The 20,160-nt window shown below is 38.3% G+C and overlaps 2 protein-coding genes across 2 annotated transcripts; both read right to left on the bottom strand.

Annotated features, from left to right (window-relative positions):
- Positions 1-896: 896 nt before the first annotated feature.
- Positions 897-7,816, bottom strand: nipsnap1 (nipsnap homolog 1 (C. elegans)). The gene is made up of 10 exons (XM_018660488.2): positions 7,651-7,816; positions 5,856-5,983; positions 5,127-5,172; positions 4,577-4,671; positions 4,114-4,184; positions 3,829-3,969; positions 3,047-3,078; positions 2,824-2,918; positions 2,413-2,496; positions 897-1,613 (listed from the first exon to the last, which is right to left on the bottom strand). The coding sequence occupies exons 1-10, from the start codon at positions 7,725-7,727 to the stop codon at positions 1,549-1,551; spliced, it is 834 nt and encodes a 277-aa protein (XP_018516004.1). The 5' UTR covers positions 7,728-7,816; the 3' UTR covers positions 897-1,548.
- A 984-nt stretch (positions 7,817-8,800) lies between these two features.
- Positions 8,801-19,815, bottom strand: lrrc74b (leucine rich repeat containing 74B). Its single transcript, XM_018660142.2, has 10 exons — positions 19,511-19,815; positions 18,626-18,833; positions 17,851-17,993; positions 15,582-15,714; positions 13,773-13,979; positions 12,148-12,257; positions 10,889-11,004; positions 10,358-10,436; positions 9,255-9,350; positions 8,801-9,161 (listed from the first exon to the last, which is right to left on the bottom strand). The coding sequence occupies exons 1-10, from the start codon at positions 19,607-19,609 to the stop codon at positions 9,045-9,047; spliced, it is 1,308 nt and encodes a 435-aa protein (XP_018515658.1). The 5' UTR covers positions 19,610-19,815; the 3' UTR covers positions 8,801-9,044.
- Positions 19,816-20,160: the final 345 nt, after the last annotated feature.

The following is a 20,160-nucleotide window of genomic DNA, read 5'->3' as shown; positions in this document are numbered from 1 at the left end:
GCAGACATGTCAGTTCCGAATTTGTCCTTCAAAATAAAAGTGTGGGAATATTGTGACAGGTACACCTGCTCACCTGCATTTATGTCCTTTAATTGGTTTGGAATAAATATAATTTTTTGAGAAACAATTTTGTTCTATTACTAGTTGTTATTTCCAACAACTAGTTTTCATCTCCAACAACCCTTTTGAACTGGGAATAGGAATCGAATGTTTTAAAGAAATATGTGCAACACTTTACTGAAGGCCCTTAACTGTTTCAACATTAAAACACCCACATGTATACAACAAAATCTTAAAGACTAGACTGAGACAGACCTCAGACAGACAGAGCCCAGACCTCAACCCCATCCAACAACCTTTGGGATGAATTGAAAATCCAGCTGTGAGCCAGGCCTTATCGCCTGAAATCAGTGGACAGACCTCACTAATGCTCTTGTGGCTGAATGGGAACAAATCCCTACAGCCTGGTTCCAAAATCTGGTGGAAAGCTTCACGGAAGAGCGGGGGCTGTTATGGCAGCAGATTATTAGCCATGGTTTTGGAATGAGATATTTGATATTTATGTGCAACCTTGCTGTAAAAGACATTAGACATAAGACATTATTTAATTATATAATAATGTAATCAGAATGATACCAGGTTTCAGCCAGTCAGAATGTGAAGGAATAAAAGGTATCTAAAGTTAAATTACTGTATTCCCCATCAAAACAGTTCACCTTTACTTTATTATACTTTACTTTACCTTTACTTATATTTATATTTAGCTTTCAGTTATTCTATTCCTGAAAACTACAGCTCCACAGATTCAGTTTCTCTATATAACAATTATCTGTTTTACACTTGGTGTCCCATTTTACAACACACACACACACACACACACACACACACACACACAATTATGTATTAGTCAACTTTTATTTTGAAAAAACTGACTTCATACCAGAAGGTACGCATAATTCTCCTGGTAGGCTCTTCACTCATCCTACTGTAAATTTTAATCAACAAAATGGTCTGATATTTGAATGATTGAGGTAGTCTTACAAGCTTTACTTGATTATATATGTTTCACAGTCACAGCTGTGAAACTCAGAGTGATCCCATTCAATGTGATTCATATGTAATCATAAAAATGCCAGCACAAAAGACTGGGTGGAGACTATTCCTTCACTGTGAAAAACAAGTATACAGTCCATTACCATGACTCATAATAAAAACAAAAAGCAGCTCCTCCATCTTTACAATCCTGACATAAATTGCACCCGATTGTGCAATACTATACATAAAGCATAATTATGATTTTTTTTATTGATTTAGTGTGTCATTCCTATTCCACATATTTGACCTAAACTTCTGAAAATGTAAATACCTCAGGATTCTCAAAATAACTGTACACCAAAAACAACCACCAACATACATGATAGTAACACAGACCATCCAGCAGATAAAAAGAAGTACAGTTGGTAAGACCAAGAGTCATTCCATGTTGCTCTGGCAGTGGGTGAATGAGTTTAGGTCACTCAGCTGTTAGTAGTAGTTTCAGTCATCTTCTCATTGTAATGGTGAGCTCTTGGTGGGAATCATTATTCTAGACTCCATGCTTCTGATCAAAGGCACTAAGGACAGACAGAGAGAAACATGTTGAAGAGTCAACATCTTTGTTAAAACAACTTAGACATACTGAAAATTTCCATATTTACAGAATATATACCTGTAACATGTTTACCTGCTCACTGCTGCTGTCATATGTTGCTGCTACAAAATCGCTCCTTGCTGAACACATTTTTGTTTGCTACACCTCCCAAGCTTCCACCTATACTCTCATCTGTTGCTCAGTACACTTCACTGAGAGGACAGCAAACTTTCCATTTAAATGTACCAGTTGGATGTGATCGCCTTCTACTTTGCCTTCACTTTTCAGAATGAAATCATAGCTATATAATTTTGTGGAAACCATTTTGAAGGAATTGGGTAAAACGTCTAATCTATATGCATAAATAAATAAATACTCTCCCCCACTGAGGAACCAACAGTTTATTTTATGAAATGCCAACATTTGCATTGATGCAATACTGCACAATTTGTAAAAGGGGATTTTAGAACCACCACAGAGACCATATCACAATAATTACTGGAGAAAATGTGACACTACAATTGCTATAAGTAATACTTTAAATATTCTTGTAGCAATATTAATCAACAAAAAATTATTTGGAAGAAATCTGATTAAATGAACGTTGCAGAACTGCTGTCTCATCTTCAGACACTAAAATGATCTGAACAGCAACAGATTTGTGACATATATATTATACTGAACTGTGTATTGCACAGTGTCATATAAAAGTAATTTAATGAGGCCCATAGTCACTGTGATTGAGTGGCAGTGATAGTATTTATGGGGTGCATCTCTCCTACCTGTGTAATACACATTTACATCCCATCCTTCCTTCAGCCAGGCAGAGTTTCTCGTCTCCTCCCGGGACTGGAGGCTTTCATAAGCTGTAGATTTTAAAAAATGACATCAAACCATATACAGTATGTCACATTACGTTTAATAAAACACTCTTAATCACAGTGGATGCAAAAATAATCCAAAAAGTTTGGTTGATCTCAGTGAGCAGAGACAAAACTGTCATTCTAACTACCACAATTTTTTAATTTGCTATGAGCTATGGAGTGGGCACAGTGTAACCCCAACCCCAACTTTCAACTTAAAGATTGACTTGGCTGCATAATGCTTAACAACAATGAATGGCGTACTGTAGAACTACTTTAGTTCAAAATCAATCTCAAAACAGTATGCACAGTACATATGTATATACTCACCCCACAAGTGATGAACAACATACAGGTCACCAATCTGTGAGAAGAACCCGCCCACTGCTTCATTGTTCTCCTGTCTGTATCTGATTGCCCTCGCCCTGTTGTATGACATATTATTTTCAGGAGTATAACAATAACCCCAACACTTCTAATGTTTACACTGGAAAAGTTCTGGCAACTGATATAATTTATATGTTAAGTTTAAATTAAGCTTGTTAAACCTTACCAGTGGTTGCCCCATTCAATCATAGTTCCTGGCTGAAACACATGTGAGGAGTTAAAACATTAACATGGTTTAAACTAAAATATGACATGTACACACAGCCTAATCTCTGAAAGTGCTACATCATGATCCAGCACAGTCAAACCAGTATAACAGCAAATTTCTAGCTTGTTTATTTGAAACAGCCCAGCTAATACCATGCGCCCCAGGAGCCTACATCCAGGAAGAACTCGAGCATACAGATTTTATCATAGCTATGTTTTGAACCAGTGCATAAAATTACTCCCCATTTGTAAACAGCTAACTCCTCAATACAAGAAGTGTGAATAGACAGTCTTGGAAGAGCAAAACTGTGCGAAAATAGTATAATTATACCAGACACAACAGCTAATCTCCTGGAATTAATGTGCACTGCAGTGCCTTGTTTACTAAAAGTGATGCAGTGAAAATGCATCCTGTCAGTAACTTATCTTACAGCTAAAATATAGATGTGGTTAGTGAAGAGAGATACTGATTGTATCACTCATCAAAACTGTACAAACAGTTATACTGCCGAAGTGGCAGGCATCCATTTGGAGTGTCAAGCTGTTTTCATGTTTTCCAAGCAAAGGTGAGCCCTACCTTTTCATGACAACATTAATAATACTGGCTCCTGAATTTTTCCCACACTCAGCTGATGTGGAAGCTATCATGCAATTCAAAATGCAATATGATTGTTTGAGATGGAGTAATATTCAAATGCACGTAAGTCATGCAATTTTTATATGTGTTATATAGGTAGATACCTTGAGGTAATAGGTGCGCATTTCATAGATGTTTGGCCCTTGTCTGGGCAAAGGTTCATTCCAAAAACTGAACTCCAGAAGAAGCTGGTTTCGCCTTGAAATCAACATTTTCGCCCTCTCTTTCCGAAATTCTAAATACTCCTGAAAAAAGATTAAAATGTTATCAATGAGACAAAGGAGTATACAAAGGTCTACTATACAGAATTTTTAGATAGAGAGATAAAAGTTTCAGTTTCAGTCTAAGATCGGCACTGTGTCACAAAGGAAATAAGGTTTGCAACAAACCTTGTTATTGTTCAACTTGTTCAGGCATTCAGTCAAGGCTGGGTAGCCTCCTCTGTATCGCCATAGATGCACTGCAAATACAGAACAGCAGATGTCACTGTAGCACTGTGTGAGGTCTAATGCCACCCACACAACCAAGAGATGCATTACCACCATCACCGAATGATTACTTTTTGCCATCACTGAATGCATTTCACATACGCTATACACTGTAAACTATCATATATGGAAGGAGAGGTGCTGGCAGTGAGTCATCTGATTGTGTCTGTGTGTTTGCTTGTCTGTCTATTTTTCTGGGATGCTCTGCCAGACAATTTACAGCCACACTGCAGCCTCTCTTTATTATGAAGCGTTTATGAGGCCTTGAGACAGACAATGACAGACAGTGACTGATCAATAAGAGGTGAAACTTTTTATCATCTTTTTTGTCACATTTTTTGTTAATTGTTGCACTGCTGCCTACCAGCTTGATCCTGGTCTCCATACCAGGTATTCCAGCTTCCGACCACCTCACATGGGTAGTCCTGGTCCTGATGCAGCCTGTTTTGCACCTCAGCCCTATAGCCAAAATAAAATAAATGAATATAAACTCTTTTCACAAACATACGGATTCTCTGAATGTGCGTACAGTTATGATATACTATCACTTCACCATGATGACCAACTAGAGGGCACTCAGAGAGCATAAAATCTACAATTATCCAAATTGCTATTATACCAAAAGACATTATTCCTATTACCTCAATTTTACACTAAATTAATCTTTTGATTCTCCAAGAATACCATTACGATGGAATAAAGACCATCTTGTTAATGGGGGAAACCCTAAGCTTGAATCATCAACAAAATCTAATTAGTTAATCCTTGGCTCAAAAATATCTAACCTTATCTGTCCACCTGAGTTTCTTTAAGTGCTATTCACAAAAAACCATAATTCAAGCAAAAGACTGAAAACATAACTGGATTGCTTAAGGTAAAGCAGAGAATCTTTAAAAAGCAGTGGATGCACTTACTCTAGAGTGTTGTATGCTTCCAGGCACTCTGGTTTGATGTTGTGAACTATCAAAAAGAAAAAAGGAAAAAAAAAGAAAGAGAGAGAGAGAAACAGACTTATCAGAAATGCTGTGTTTTTTAAAATACAAGCAACAATCAAATTTTTCAACAAAGTAATTTCACACTCGAATTCAGCAAAGACTTCTATATACAAAACTGATTCTGCTTTCAATAGGTTATAGGCTACGGCTGATAGAGTGTTCAAATTGAAATCCCTACATGGTGTGATGTACGTCACAAAAAAAAAAAAAAAAAGATCAAAGCCTAGGGAGACTGATAGATTTCTCTACCAGAGACAGACACAGTTATCACCACAGACTTAAAAGAAGACCAGACAAATAGTTTTGAAGTTGCTTATAAAACTCTACAGACTTGACACATCATACTACTATAATATAACTTGTTGCTGCTTATATGAGGTGCATGTATAACAAATAACTGTGGAGTCCTGTGCTTGTCTCTACCTTCAGTTTTCTCTGAGGTCACTGAGGCCAGCATGGACTGAATTTAATTAACATTATTTATTTAGCTGTTTTCTGCGGAGACAAATGGATGATAGATGGCTGAGATTTGAAACAGAATCCATTTCATTACAATATGATGTAACTGTATCAGACTCACTTGTGCAAACCCCATGCTCAGAGAAAATAAAACCTCACTTGTAAGTAAGTAAAAGGTCTTGTGCCTACATTGAATTTTATACAGGTTGCTGGTCTCCTTCTTTGACAGCAGGTTGGAGTGGGCATCTTTCCTGGCATCGACTTTGTGCACAAATATGGAACGAAACCAGCCTTTGTCGCCATTCTCTGAAAACCTCCTACACAGAAACAAGATGAAAGAAAGTTTCACAAAGGCTCAAAGCAACAACATAAATCACAGAAGTTGTCGACAGAAAAAAGAAAAATTTAAAAGGAACATGGAGATGTGCGATGACATACGGGCTAAAAGATAGTCATGCTAATATCCTTTGATATTAAAAACATGCATACTGTATGAGTGAGTGGGCTGAATGCTGTAGCTTGTGTCTTTGGCATACAACTTCTTTTCACCCACTCTAGAGTGAATACAAGGGGAATATCACTCACTTTATGAACTATTGTTACAATCTATGAGGCTCCAATCAGTATTTGAACATGAATAACTGTCTCAAAGTCACAGAACAGAGAAGTAAGATTTCAATCTGTCATGTGCACAGATTGTACTTTCTTCTTCCAAGGAAAGCGAACTGAAGAGGACTGTAGTAGTGGCATTAAAGCAAACAGGGACTATTGCAATCGGTAATACCACTACATTAAGGTAAAACTGATTTATTTATGGATCAAAAAATGTGTCATAAAATATTATTTGCATTTAAATAAGCTACATTTACCTTTCCAGCTATTTTCAAAACATGAGGGTGAAACTTGGAAAAGAAATAACATTACTGCCTCGCATTAATTAAAACTGAAAGCAAAAATGAATAAATAGAATTTGTCAATGAAATCAGGAGAAACTGTCAGCTGCTTCACTGGCTATGACTAAGTCTATTCATATGCAGTGTTAAAGAGAGCTCAAATCCAAGGACATTTCATTTACTTTCATAGCTTTTTTTAAACTCATAATTTTGAAACCAAGCCAATGCCAACATTAATCTCAATTTGAGGATTTTTCACTGGATCTGAAGTGTTTAACCAAGAACGGCCCAAGGAGAATAATTGGTATATGCCCGCTTATGGATTAGAGAGCTACATTGTGCAAATGTTTACTTGCATGCAGGACTTTCAAGGCCATCTGTTAATTCATAAACACTTTCTGAGGCTTTATGTTATTCTTCTAAAATCCACACACTTTCAAGGTCAGTGGGACGTCTCTTTTAATAACCTCATGGGCCAATGGCTTTAATTGGGAGCTATAATTAGAAATGAATGTCCCATGGCACCCGCTTTAAAATAACAAAGTATGATGTTAAAGGCAAAAAACTTGTTTTGAACACAGAAGAAATGCATGCAGTGTGGTGGCACAGATGAGTTGCTGACAACGGCTAGTTGCATTGAGTGTAGCTTTACAGGGCAAAGTTCAGAGGTCCTGCAAATGATTACTGCTGGTTTGGGGGAAATATCTTGTTGTTGTGTTAATAATAACCTATTTCTGACATAAAGGTACAACACAATGCAAGGCATGATTCAACTGTCAAAAATAAATAAGTTAAATATATTAAGTCACACAGTAAACAAAATGCTAACGAATGCTTGACGACGGTCAAAAGGCAGTTTAAATTTGGTTTAACGTTACGTTAGAGCAGCCAGAAAAGTTATATTATAGTTTAGCTTGGGGGTTAAATTTCGATAGCTAATTAACGCTATATCACTGATAATTCATTAATTGGATTTAATTAAATTTACTGTTGGCAACCTTCCAAAGAAAGCTTCCAGGTAATTATATATGACAATACATATGAGGCATTTTAATAAAAGCTAACAGTACATTTAAAAAACACGTAGTTACCTGGTCGCCTGGTGCAGATTCACAGAATACCTGTACAACATCTGTCCTTTAGACAACAGAGAGGTAGTCGTCGCCATGTTCCTCTGCCAAATAAAAACTTCTGACACGTAAACACACTCGTCTGGTTAATGTTTACCTCCCTATCAGTGGTGTTTTGACGTTAAACGTGAGTTAACGTTTTTAGCCCGCCGGAGATTTAAAAACACGCGTGATCGAGTGACGCAGTACGCAGTGATCAATACGCACAATCGATCAGACCTGATTAGCTGAGCGAGGGTGCCTTTCAGTGATAATAGGAATAGCATTGGACGTTGGTGAAAGACTTATAAAACGATCAGTGCCCTGACGGCTTAAATTTTATGTATAACATACAGTTAGTGTGGGTTAATGCTTTTTTATTTTATTATATTTTCTAGTAAAGCTATACATATCCTATAAACAACTCAAGGAAGTCTGTGCACTATTTTATCTCTGGTTTATGACAGATATGATAATAGTAATAAGAAGAATTAAACTATTTTTTAAAAATCCATTACATATAGCCAAAATACCTGTATACAACAAAAGTGTATTTCTAGTCACAAGTATAAAGGATTACAACAAAATGTATGTCATTTGGTTTTCATAATAAAAAATTTAAAATCTTTTTCTGCAAAGGAACAACAACTACAGCCATCAGAGAAAGGTAACAGAGCAAAAGGACAAATAGATATTTTTGATGTTTTTATAAATAATATGAAATAAAATGACGGGGTTGGAGATCATCTTTGGGTGCATGTGGGAGGGATACATATCCAAATGACAGCTTACTGTATCTAACACTGTTTGAGTTATCCTGCTGCAGTAAACACATCTCTTATCTAATAGTGGCCCATTCTTTCAAAACTGGTTTCTCTATTAGACTAGTCATGCAGTACTTAAATCCTTTTTGTGCAACCCACTTTCAGTTCTTTTCATACACAATGCGATGCTCTCTGATCCTCTCCATCATTCTACCCACTGACATTATATAACATCAAATCAGATCATACCTAAAAAGAATCTAACTCAATACCTGTATTGTATGCCCGTGTTCAATGACTTAACAATATTATATTCCAAGCACTAGCAGCACACAAGCTGTGTATGTACGTTTCCTTTAGAAAACAAGCAACCTCTGAATTATCTTTATTTTCATTTGATTTGGCATTTAACAAGTTTTATTTATTCTAAATACATTTTCTGAAGGATATGCTCTCATGGATCTTTTTAACGAAATGACAGCTTTTTAAAAATGATATCCTTGCAGGCATCCATCCTTTGGTTCATCTGTTGATGAAAAACGTCCACAGGGCTTTGACAAGACTCCTTCCATCTTTTCTGGCATAAAAGTACAGCAATTACAGTAACACTTTTCAAGCTTTTGCTTTCCTGAATGTGCCAATTCTGCCCCCATGATTTATTGTAAGCGCAGGGAAGATTTCTTTCACTGTTGTATACAAGTCTTCAAAATCCTGGTTTACTGTAATGTCCTAGAAAGAGTGATACACAGAGAAGTGAGTGAATAAGTTTGTCTCCTGCAAAAGGGAGAAGATTTGCAGAAATTCTCAGTATGTGCGACTTACAGCAAAGTCTAATGCTTCCATGGCTGAACCTGGGTTTTCCTGGATAGACTTGAGGATGCCATAACACCCAGCATTCTGGATGGGGTTCCTTCCCATCTGGCAAAGGATAAAAAATAAATAGAGGAAAAGGGTTGTGGGTCTGGTTATGCAGGTGATGAAACACTGCGTGTTGTTAAAGTTACTAAGAGTTTTAAAAATAGACTTCCATTTCTTGTGTCATCTCAAAATATTCTTCTTTTTTGTGCAGAGTTAGATGAGAAGATGAGTACCACTCACATATCCAGCCAGGAGTCGATTAGCTTAACTTAGCTTAGCATAAAGACTGGAAACATCTTGTCTGTCACTGACAAAATCCACCAAACAACACATCTAAAGCTCCCTTGTTAACATGTTCATCAAATCTGTCATAAAACTGTCAGTTTGCCATTTATACAGGGTTATGTGCAGGACTAACACTTTCTTGGCTGAGACCAGTAGCTTCCTGGACTCTCTATTGGTTGTCTGACAACTGCTTAGAGCAAAGAAATACGTTTTTCTATAACATCCCCTAAAATGGCAAACTTTTTTTATATGCCAGTTTGAGTACATATTAAACAAATGAGATAAAATGTGTGCTTTGTGCTGGTAGGAACAGTTGGAGAGAACCGGGATAGCTATTTATCTGTTTCCAGTCTTTATGCTAAGCTAAGCTAACTGTCTGATAGAGATAGCTACATATTTATTGTACAGACATGAAAGTGGCATCTGTCTTCTCATCTAACTCACAGCCAGAAAGCAAATAAGCAAATTTCCCAAAATGCAGAACTTCTGAATTTTACTAACTGATCATATTTTTTAAGTTTTTGGATTTGCCTATACAATCAAACACCCAAACTCCATTTTCAACTCAGGTGGGCACATGCAATCAATATCAAAAGCTCAGACTGTAACTTAATTTAGTGTCTTCACTATAACTTTCTCTCCAGTCAGTTAAGATGAGCCCCTGAGAAGCTTGGGTGTTGACATTAAAACAAAGTACAGTGATCCATTTATTTATCCCATTTTATCCACTGATGCCCCCCATTGCTTTTGAAGCTAGAACCAATCTCTTTTCAACAGCTTACGTTCAGGGATTTGATTGTCTTGTTTACTTTGAGGCCCATGGCGAGGCGGATGGCTCCTTCAGGGGGTATTCGATTGTTACTGTGGCGAGAAAGAAATGCAGAAAACAAACAAAAAAAAGTTGTGGTTGGAGTGTGAGGAAAGCAATCATAAAGTGTTATTTTTTAAATGGTATTATTCATCCATGGCGCACAAATGTCTGGAAATTTGTGAGGCAACCTTTATTTTGCTTGAAAAGTAAAACAAGAGGCAGAAGAAACAGAGTTACTTCAAATTAGTTTAGGGTAGCAGTGGTGACCAGTGTTTAAGACTTATTGACCTCACTGGGAGTCTAATAAAGGATATGTTGTATTAGTTTTATTAGTTTTACATTTTTTACCTTGTTTTTACCAAACAAGGTAAAAAATGTCATTTGCTCTCATTTACGATTTAGGATAGAATTATCTAAACTGGAGTTGCAGCCTCTGCCCCTTTTAACTCAGTTACTGTGAACTAATCTGATTATCAGATACCAAGATAACAAAGGCTCATACCTCACATTCAGCTCCTCCAAAACGTTATTCTCTTTCAGAGCCTGTCCTAAAGCAATGGCTCCTTCTTTACCAAAGCCATTATATGACAGATCCACCATTCTGAGTGAAATGTTTCCCTAAAGAACAGATAAGAACATGTGTTTGATGAAGGGAGATTTAGAAAAAGATGGTTGGCCATTTCAAATGCAATAATGAGTAAAACTTGAACAAGTTCTCTAACAAGATCAACCGAAGACCAAAGACACACCTTAATTTAAAGTGAGAGAGCAGCATAAATCCTGAAGTAATGAGCCTCTTGGGACCTGAATCAATCAAACCTGTCAGTGCAGCTTAGTCATCAGGGTCCCCTTGACCATCTTGGTCATTAAGATATGGAAAGAAAAAAAGGCTGCTGCATTTTCCTGCTGTGAGAATCTTGATAAATACAAGACCAGGGGGCTGTTTCATAAAATAGGGTAAGCAAATTAGCCAGGTCATGATATATCTTCCTCTATTAGCAACTATCAAGCTGCATTACTGAGTCATGTCATTAAACTTAATATACAAATTCTGTTTATACTTTCAAAGCAGCATTGCCAGAATATGTCATGATCTTGTCTTCACATTGCTTACTTTGCAATGGTAAATCCCATCTTATCCAAAATTTACATTTTCCAACAGAAAGCACCTCATGTTATGTATATAGTGTGTAGACATGCCTGTCCAGCTGTTTTTAATGGTTTCACGACCCCTTAGTTGCAGTTATGGAAAATCTCAATACTACACAGTGCAAAGATTTCAGAGTATACAGTAGACTTCCAACTTCATGTAACTGTTTGGGGGTCAACATGATGATGCTCCTGTGTATCATCATGTTGTCACAAAGCCAGGGCCATAATGAAATAGTTTCCTGAGTTTGGTGTGGAGCCGTGACTTCAACTCTATCCAGCACCTTTGGGATGAACTGGAACACTAACTGCAAGCCAGGCCTTACTGCCTGACATCATTGTCTGACCTTAGTGATGCTATGGATGTTTTAGTAGTTTTAATTCTTGTATGAGTGGAGACTGTTAGCAGCATAGTAAAGCCCAAAGTTTTAGTATGACTTGTTTTATAATGTTTGGGTATCCAAATGCATTCAGTTTTCCTGTGACATGAGTAATATTTTCGATTCTTACTGATAGTCTAATACTTTACTGTATCACCTGTAGATCATTTTTTGTCTTGTGTGAGTTCAAAAACTAATATATTGTTCAAACACTGATTTCAAAGTGTATTACCCCAAGGCCATCGGCCAGCATCACAGCTCCTCTCCCTCGAATGCAGTTCCAGGCCAGACTTACTGATCTCAACCCTGTGTTCTCTGACAGAGCGTGTCCGAGGGTTTGGCCTCAGGGAAAAAAAAAACTTAATGGCAGTTTAACAAAATAAAAGCTCAATTCAAAAATGTTTTTATCATTGAATTTTGATCATTTGTAAAACCAAGAATGTCTAATTTACTTAAAATGGCAACTGTTTAAAAATCAATCATTGCTATGTTCATGCGTATTCATTTACAGTTATCACTGTTCTTTTGTATGAGGCTGGTGCACAATATTTTAGACATTTTAAATATGTCAGTGGTAAAAAGCATAGTCAAAGGTACTTTTAAAAAAAATCAATCACATAAATACCTGCCTCTGAGCTCTTTTGGAAGCATTTATTATGTTTACAGTAGATTTCACTGAGATGATGTGTGTTTCATGACATGACAAAAGCAGCAGTAAGTGAGGACTGTAGAGGCAGAGATCGAAAAGAGAAAGATCCCCATCATCATCTCACCCACTTTATCACAGGGAAAGAAGAAAGTGCACGGCACTCAGTGGTTCATAATCACAGAAAAAGACGCTCTCTTACTGTGCTTGGCTGAAAAAGCAATAACACCATAGCATGAATGTCAGAGTGTTTGAGTGGTATACTTTCTCTCAGGCACCTACTATATGGAAGAGTGCACTCAAAACGCACAAGGATGTCCTTTGATATTTCAGCAGGGGCAAAAACAGAATTGAATATGTGGGGATGAATCATAGCCGTACGCATGGGAATGAGCCGTGGTGGTGTCCCCTTTCCCACAGATTTATTTTCAATTACCTACATCAGATGCTCAGTGCATCCTGGTCTGCCGTTCTTCCACAAGATGCCTGTCACAAAGCTCATCCACATGATAATTGAAAGAGGTTTTAATGAAGGCGAAATGTTCTTGACCTTTGAATGCCACAGTCTGCTGCTGCCTGCTGTCCTGTGACTGCTTGGAGATAAGGCTACATTAATGCAGCAAACCCTTACTGATTTATGAGAATGGCTTCCCAAAAAATCTTATAATAGTCAATACCAATAATTCCACATCGTCATAATGTTTAATGAATCTGCCCTCTTCACAGTAATTGGTCAGTTTAAAGGGATTTACAGTATCTTTAATTATCTTTTAATTAGACAGAAATACAGGACTTAAATTTATCTCCACAGTTGCTTTCAACAACTACCTGTAGTTTTAAAATTCAGTTTCTTGTTTTCTTTTTGGCCTAAATTAAACTGAAGTGTAGCAAAGACAGAGAGAGAGAGAGAGAGAGGAGAGAGAGAGAGAGAGAGAGCTCTGCCCAAAGAACCTAGACTCATTGACACCTCATTATTCACACCTCCTCTAATGTCCTTTGCTATTTATTGATGCCACATGTAATTTCTGGGTCCTGAAGTTCAGTTATCTGGTGCTGCTAATGGAAATAAGTGAAAATATGTATCTACAGTGTAAATCTTTAATATCAACCTAATAAAAATGGGAGCCATGGGTACTGTTTCATTCTTTGAAAGGCTAAGGCCACACAGAAAATATGAGACCTTCACTATGTATAACTAATTGCTGTAATACCTGTGCGCTCTCCCAGAGCGTTGTGGCTGATGTCAAGGTGCTTTAGCTTGGTGTTGGTGATGAGAGCTGGACCAAGGTGTTCAGCAGACTGGTCTGTGAAATGGTTTCCCGACAGATTGAGGCTCATCAGGGTGCTGTTCTCCTTAAGCATACCAGCTATGGATCTGGCCCCATAATCCCCAAGATTGTTGTCAGATAGGTCCACCTCTGGGATTGTCACACAAACACACAGGTCAAATGTCATGCATGGTGGAAAGAGGCCAGTAAAACAGAACAATATGTGTCTGGAAAAGCTGTTGTGTTCCCCATCAAAACAGGATCCAATGAAAAAATGCTGTATTATCACAAAGTTCAAGCAGCGTTTTATAGTTTTATACTGTAAATCTTTCTTTATTACAGTTACATCTGGTAGATGGACTAGTACTGAAGAGACATCCAAAATTATTCCCATCCCCCGCTTCAATTTAAAGTTCAGCCTTATCAAGACGCCCTGGATATTGTTAGACATGCCTCTCACTCATCATCTCCCCTCTTTGAGGATATGCCCTTAGGGAGTAAATATAGACAACTTCATTTTAAAGCTAACACAGTTCAAAAGAAGTATGTTTTACTCTTTAATAGCAAACCTTAAGAGTTTTGAGGACACACCAGCCATTTTTAGCCACGCTGATAGCATGGCTCTGTTGCACTGTCTGCAATGGTCCAGACTGAAATATCTCAACAGCTGGATGGATTGCCGTAAAATTTTTGTACAGACCTTCATGGTGCCCAGGGAATGAATCCTAGTGCTTTTGTTGATCTCCAGACCTTTCATCTAATACCACCAGCAGGTTGGTATTTTTGGCTTTTAATGGAGTGATGCCTGTGGGCTAGTTAAGGCAGTCAACTCGAGTTGCATTGCTATACACATGACATGCCTCGCTCTCCACAGTTATCTACCAAACACACCGTGCCGATTTGGCGGTCTATTTAAGCTGCATCAGTATTGCTGCCTGTTCTTTCAGCCCCAAAACCACCCCAGTATCCACCTGCAGGCTCCAGCTAGAGTGTTTGATATTTGCTCATCAGTCCCCAAAATCTCTATGTAAACATATCTGAGGAGAGTGATGGGGTTGAAACAATCCTAACTATTTTCTACTGGTGTAATAAACATTTCAACTATTAATTGTCTGCCTGAACTGAAATAATTTGATAATTGTTTTGTTCCCAAACTACAAATGCTATTGACTCTGGAGATTCCAGGAGTTACAGCTATAACTCTGCCATGGAGCTGACATTTATGATTAGAGTGAAATGCTTCTATTGGACTACTAGACAGATACAATTTGGTGGCCATGACTTTATCTCATCTCAAACCTTAGAGTTTTCATTCATTGTGTATTTATTTATTCATTTAAAATTTAATGTAAATAGTCCTTTGTTGGTTAATGTCAGCTGCAGCATTAGTTAAGTATACATTGGCAATTAATCTGTTGTACTGTATATGCATAAAAGTGGATTATTTCTTAAGTTAAATAGTGTTGCATGACAGAGAATGTTAAAAATAATGCCAGACCAAAGAGCCTGCATAACTCACGGGAGTCATTCTCTATAGATCCCCCCATAGGTTCCTGAACTACACACATGACTGACATTTAACAAATATTAAACGTAGACCCCAGATGTTAAATCGTGTGCTGTGGCATATAATTGAGGTGAGAGTGGCTTATGAGTGGGAGTGAGGTTGGCAGTTTTGCTAGAAAAAGGTGAGACAGAGTAAAGGAAAAGGAAGAGAGAACATGTGCACACTTGAGTGCCCAGTAAAACCACCTGTAATGTAACAATTTTCCTTTAACATCTCGGCTATGGCAGCTCCGCCCATTCCCTCCATCCAATTATCTCGCAGGTTGAGCCTCAGTATTGAAGTGTTGGTTACCAGGGGAACCGCCAGTGCTTTGGTGCCCTGCAAACACACAACCAACCCCTCCTCAAAGTGAAATTCTTCTGTTTGTTCACTGCAGTATATTTTCTTATCTGTATTCCAGTTAAAAGAGTAGATGTACTGATGCAGGTCAGACAGAGAGAGAGAAGGAGAGAGGAATATTAAACCTGTGTGAGACAAATGAAGCAGAAGGGAGCTGTGTGGAGGCGTGGGTCAGAAATGAAGCTCGCAGAACATGAAAATTATAGTTTCCAGCACGGCTAATGAGAAAGTTGAGTGCATGAAGCCTTATGTTAACTTGATCTTTTAAAAAAAAAGGAGGGCAGAAACAGCCCCATCAGAGGATGGTGTGTGTAAATGCATGCAGAGTATCTTTCTGTAAGATCTGAGAAGCCAATCAATCTGCAAGACATTAAATAAATAACCTTTTGCAGCTGCACTTAGTTACTTTACTTGTACTATCTGTGATTGACTGGTGAAGATTTATTTAAAATCCATTTTAATCTGTTTGAATGATGTTACTGAAGCTGAAACCTTTGGAAAATGGCTTGTTAAGGAATGGATTTACTTTTACAAACTTTAATTTACAGCATTATGGAGCAGTGGAAGCCTGTAAAAATGTCAAACTGTGTTGCTAAGAGCTCCAGGCAATGCACTTTTCCAGAGGATGTACTCTTCCTCAGTCAGATGCATACTACAGAGTAATTTTACATTGATTAACAGTTAAAAAGGTATCTCATTGGTATTGACTTGTGGGCTAAAATTAGACTACACAGGGTTTATGTGTAAAAAAAAATTGACTGGAGTATATGACAAAAATAAATAAAGCCTGTGTTCCACATATATAGCAATAAATGTAACATGTATTTCCTGTTTCCTATGTATAATCTGAGTTATGTGAGAACTAAAACACAGAGATACAATAGTGACATTGTATCTAATGCTCAAGGGGCGCAAATAATAAAGTTATATTTATGGGTTAAAAGGTGAAAAGGATTTGTTGTCATTTAGGATAAACATGTGAACTTTCTCTCTGAAGAGGCGAGAGGCATTCCACTTGAATGTATACGAGTAAAGTCTATATAATTGGCAGGACATATGCAATCTTATATGTAAAGTGTACTGCAAAGATATGTACACGCATGATCTATTTCCTATGAAAGGACCGAACACTCCTTGAAGCTCAGCTGCGTTGCACTTAACACGGCGCTCACCAGACTTCCTCATGATCAGCGCAGTCCCCTGGAGGAGAATGTGACTTTGAATTAATGAGTCATTCACTGAACAAAGGTCTGCGCTGATCTGAAATAGCGTTAGAGTCTAATCTTATTGAACATGTCTAGCTTCCACTCGGGTTCACACGGACCTTTTAATCGTATGTGGCGTGTGAGCACATTTCCTCATGGGTGTTCAAACATTTGTGGCTCCTTTACAAGAAGGCGGGTTCAGTTTTAGTGTGTTCCCTTCTGGGTGAAACTGATCTGATGATAGAAACAGGTGACAATCTAAGGCAAGGCATGAAAATTATTTGGTTGGGGAGGGTGAGGTGAACATTATGTTTCATTTTTAATTAAGCATGACCCTCCATGGTGTTATTAATATTTTTATTGCCCTTTCTTCTTGAGAAACTGGAACACCTTCTCCTCAATTCCTTAAACTTGCAATATCTGAATTTTTGGCCACTTGGGGGCAGCAGAAACAAACTGTAAACACCACATTAACTTATCATCAGATTTGACTTGGCCAGAGCAAGAGTATTGTTCCATTGGAGTCGTATTTCTTTATATTCGCTCTCTTTTAGTGCTGTCATTTTGTGAAAGACTACTGTCACTCACTTATTTGAATAAGCCAAAATTTGTTAATTAAACAGTTGTTAATGTCACAGAATTAACAAACTTAGCAGGTCACTCTGGCACCAAAATATTTCTGCTCTGCACCTGGATTCCAAATTATGAAAATTATAAAATAGAATAACAATGGAATATAAAGTTGGGGTGAAAATAAATAAATAGATAAAAGACCAGCTTCCATGGTCTCTTAAAAAAATCAGACTACCTTATCCTCAGCAAAAATAAAGAATATATAACCTTCCCTTCATTTTGTGCCCCCTCCGCTTCTGATAATTTTTATATAGTCCCTAACTTATGACTGAAGTACCTGAGGCCCAAGCCCACGATGCATCAGGGACAGCTCGCTATCTTGCATGTGGTGCAGGAAGTAAGATGCAGGTACCACCTGTAACATTTCACACGCCTCCATGTAGCAAGTCTTCCCCGTCGGGTCATATGCCTCCTCCTTACCTGCAACACAGATAAAGACACTAACTGTAGCGTCTGTCTGAATTGTTCGCTATCAATACGTCTCTGAAAAGGGAGAGATGTGGCAGTTTCCCCTGGAGGAGGACCTTTTGAATGTGATATTGAAAACTCCCTTGTGGCTGACTTCACCCTGTCAGGGGAGCTCATTCATACCAGATGGTTTTCACTTCTGGTGAAAAGGAAGCCTGACACAAAGACTGAGATGAAATCATTAAGATGCAGAACAGGCTCCACATTTGTGGGCGGGCGTGTGTAGGAGTTTCTGTTTTGTTTTTTTTCTTCTTTTTCTGAAATCATTTAGAGATTGAGAAGATTGAAAGGGAGTAAGGAAAAGATTAACAGATAGGGTGACAGGAGGTCTTTGCCTTATCAATGCATGTTCTGATCGAGATCAAATTAAAACTGACCATCAAAATACCCTGTGAGCCTGGTATAAAAGATGATTTCAGACAGAAAATAACAGGATGAAATTGTTCATTTCAAACATGACTCACAACACCAGGCCATTTCCCCACTTCTTTACAGGAGGGAACATCACACCCTTTATCATAAAATGTAATAACTTTCCCACCCAATTTATCTTTTTTTCTATCTAAAATCAATTCTGTCTATACCTCCGAGCTCCAGATCTGTGTCGTAGTCCTCATCAGAGATCACACACTTCTCTCCTTCCAGCTCCTCCTCTTCATTCTCTTCCTCCTCCTCCTCCTCTTCCTCTCCCTCCTCACCCTCTCTTTCACCTCTGTCTAGCACATTCCCATCAGGGCTTGAGCACTGGTCCTTTGGCCCACGCATGTCGACCTCTGTCCGGCTCGCTCTTCGCTGGATGGAGGAAGAGAAAGTAAGACATCGTGACTTGTCAAAGCTGGCTGCTGTTGGCAGCCTGAGTGAGGAGATTTGATGGATTTGTTTGATCTGCCAGGAGAATAAAACTGATACCTACACTTTGGACAACTGAGTCCAGTGTGGATGAACCATTTGAACTTGTCTCTTTAAGTTTGTATCCTTCCGTCCATCTAGTCTTTGGGTCTACTTCCTTTCACCCTCCCCACCATAACTAAATGTTTCAGTCAGCCATGTCCTATATTGTTATTATTATTTTTTTTTTAGGACTAAACAGGCTACTCTAAAATACCCTAATTTCACATGTGAGTGATTTTGCACATATTCTAGGACACTATAGAAAGTGTGAGACTCTTGAGTCCTCTATAGCCTGTATTTTTGAGCCTGCATTTGTTGAGTGTATATGCTCAGACATGCTTAAAGATGGTGAGACCATGTCGAGGTTAAGACCTTCACGCTAAAACCAAATATACCTCTGCTGGTCTGTAACATGCACTGAATTCTTGCCTAAGGTCCCACTCCTGCATCTTATTTATTCTCAGGATCCAGAAAATGTTGCCTCTGAACAGCCCTGTATGCTTTCACCTGCCTACCTGGTTCTTCACACTTCCTTTGCTCAAGAGCTTGCAGACTTGGCTGGACGGTCAGCTTCCTACCTCCCCCAGCTGCAGCTTTTTACTTTCTGTTTCTGCGTCATCGTCCTCCAGCACAGAAGGCAGCAGCGTCTCCTTGGCCAACTTCTTCCCATGAACCATGACTCTGACAGAGTAATGGTGATATTAATACTTAGAAAGATATATCACTTTCTAATTTTACTTTCTTTTTTGGTTGTTTGTTTTTAGATCCAACCTGCTGGTAAAATATTTGTGCTGTGAGTGGAATCACTGCACTGCATTTGACCAGCAGGCATTGCAGAATGTATTCATGCAACCTATCTTGCTCAATAGGAGGGTCAAACTCTTTAGCTAATTAGAAAGGCCACTGCCTCACGACCTGACAGCCAGTCACCAATCAGAGTCTGTGTGTTAAGTTTGGACGGCTTGTTTTGTTGACCGGTTGCCATGGCGCTGAGAGGCATCTCAGGACTCTGAAGTGCTGGTTCTCTGAGCCATGACGACCAGCACTTACAGAGACTGGAAGAGGAGGGGAGACAAATGGCTGGCTTGGTGCAACTGTTCTTTGTGGGAAAAAAGCTCCTTATCAACATCTAAACTTGACCTTCAAACTAAAATGCTTTGACTTTAAACAAGTCCTGCTGCTGGAACAAACCATTTCAGACTGACTTATTTCTTTTATGAACAAGAAA

The sequence above is a fragment of the Lates calcarifer genome, linkage group LG13 (genome assembly GCF_001640805.2).
Source record: "Lates calcarifer isolate ASB-BC8 linkage group LG13, TLL_Latcal_v3, whole genome shotgun sequence".
Classification (NCBI taxonomy): domain Eukaryota; kingdom Metazoa; phylum Chordata; class Actinopteri; family Centropomidae; genus Lates; species Lates calcarifer.
The sequence above is the reverse complement of the archived record's forward strand: the minus strand, read 5'-3'. Positions and strand labels throughout refer to the sequence as shown.

Excerpts from the sequence above, each read along its gene's own strand:
- lrrc74b (XM_018660142.2), bottom strand. The coding sequence starts at position 19,609 with ATGGTTCATGGGAAGAAGTTGGCCAAGGAGACGCTGCTGCCTTCTGTG. Across the intron at positions 15,715-17,850 it reads ATCGTGGGCTTGGGCCTCAG|GGCACCAAAGCACTGGCGGT; the intron begins GTACTTCAGTCA and ends GTGTGTTTGCAG. Across the intron at positions 11,005-12,147 it reads TGCTGGCCGATGGCCTTGGG|GGAAACATTTCACTCAGAAT; the intron begins GTAATACACTTT and ends TCTGTTCTTTAG.
- nipsnap1 (XM_018660488.2), bottom strand. The coding sequence starts at position 7,727 with ATGGCGACGACTACCTCTCTGTTGTCTAAAGGACAGATGTTGTACAGG. Across the intron at positions 4,672-5,126 it reads GAAGCATACAACACTCTAGA|GGCTGAGGTGCAAAACAGGC; the intron begins GTAAGTGCATCC and ends TTTTGGCTATAG. Across the intron at positions 3,079-3,828 it reads TGCGCACCTATTACCTCAAG|CCAGGAACTATGATTGAATG; the intron begins GTATCTACCTAT and ends CATGTGTTTCAG.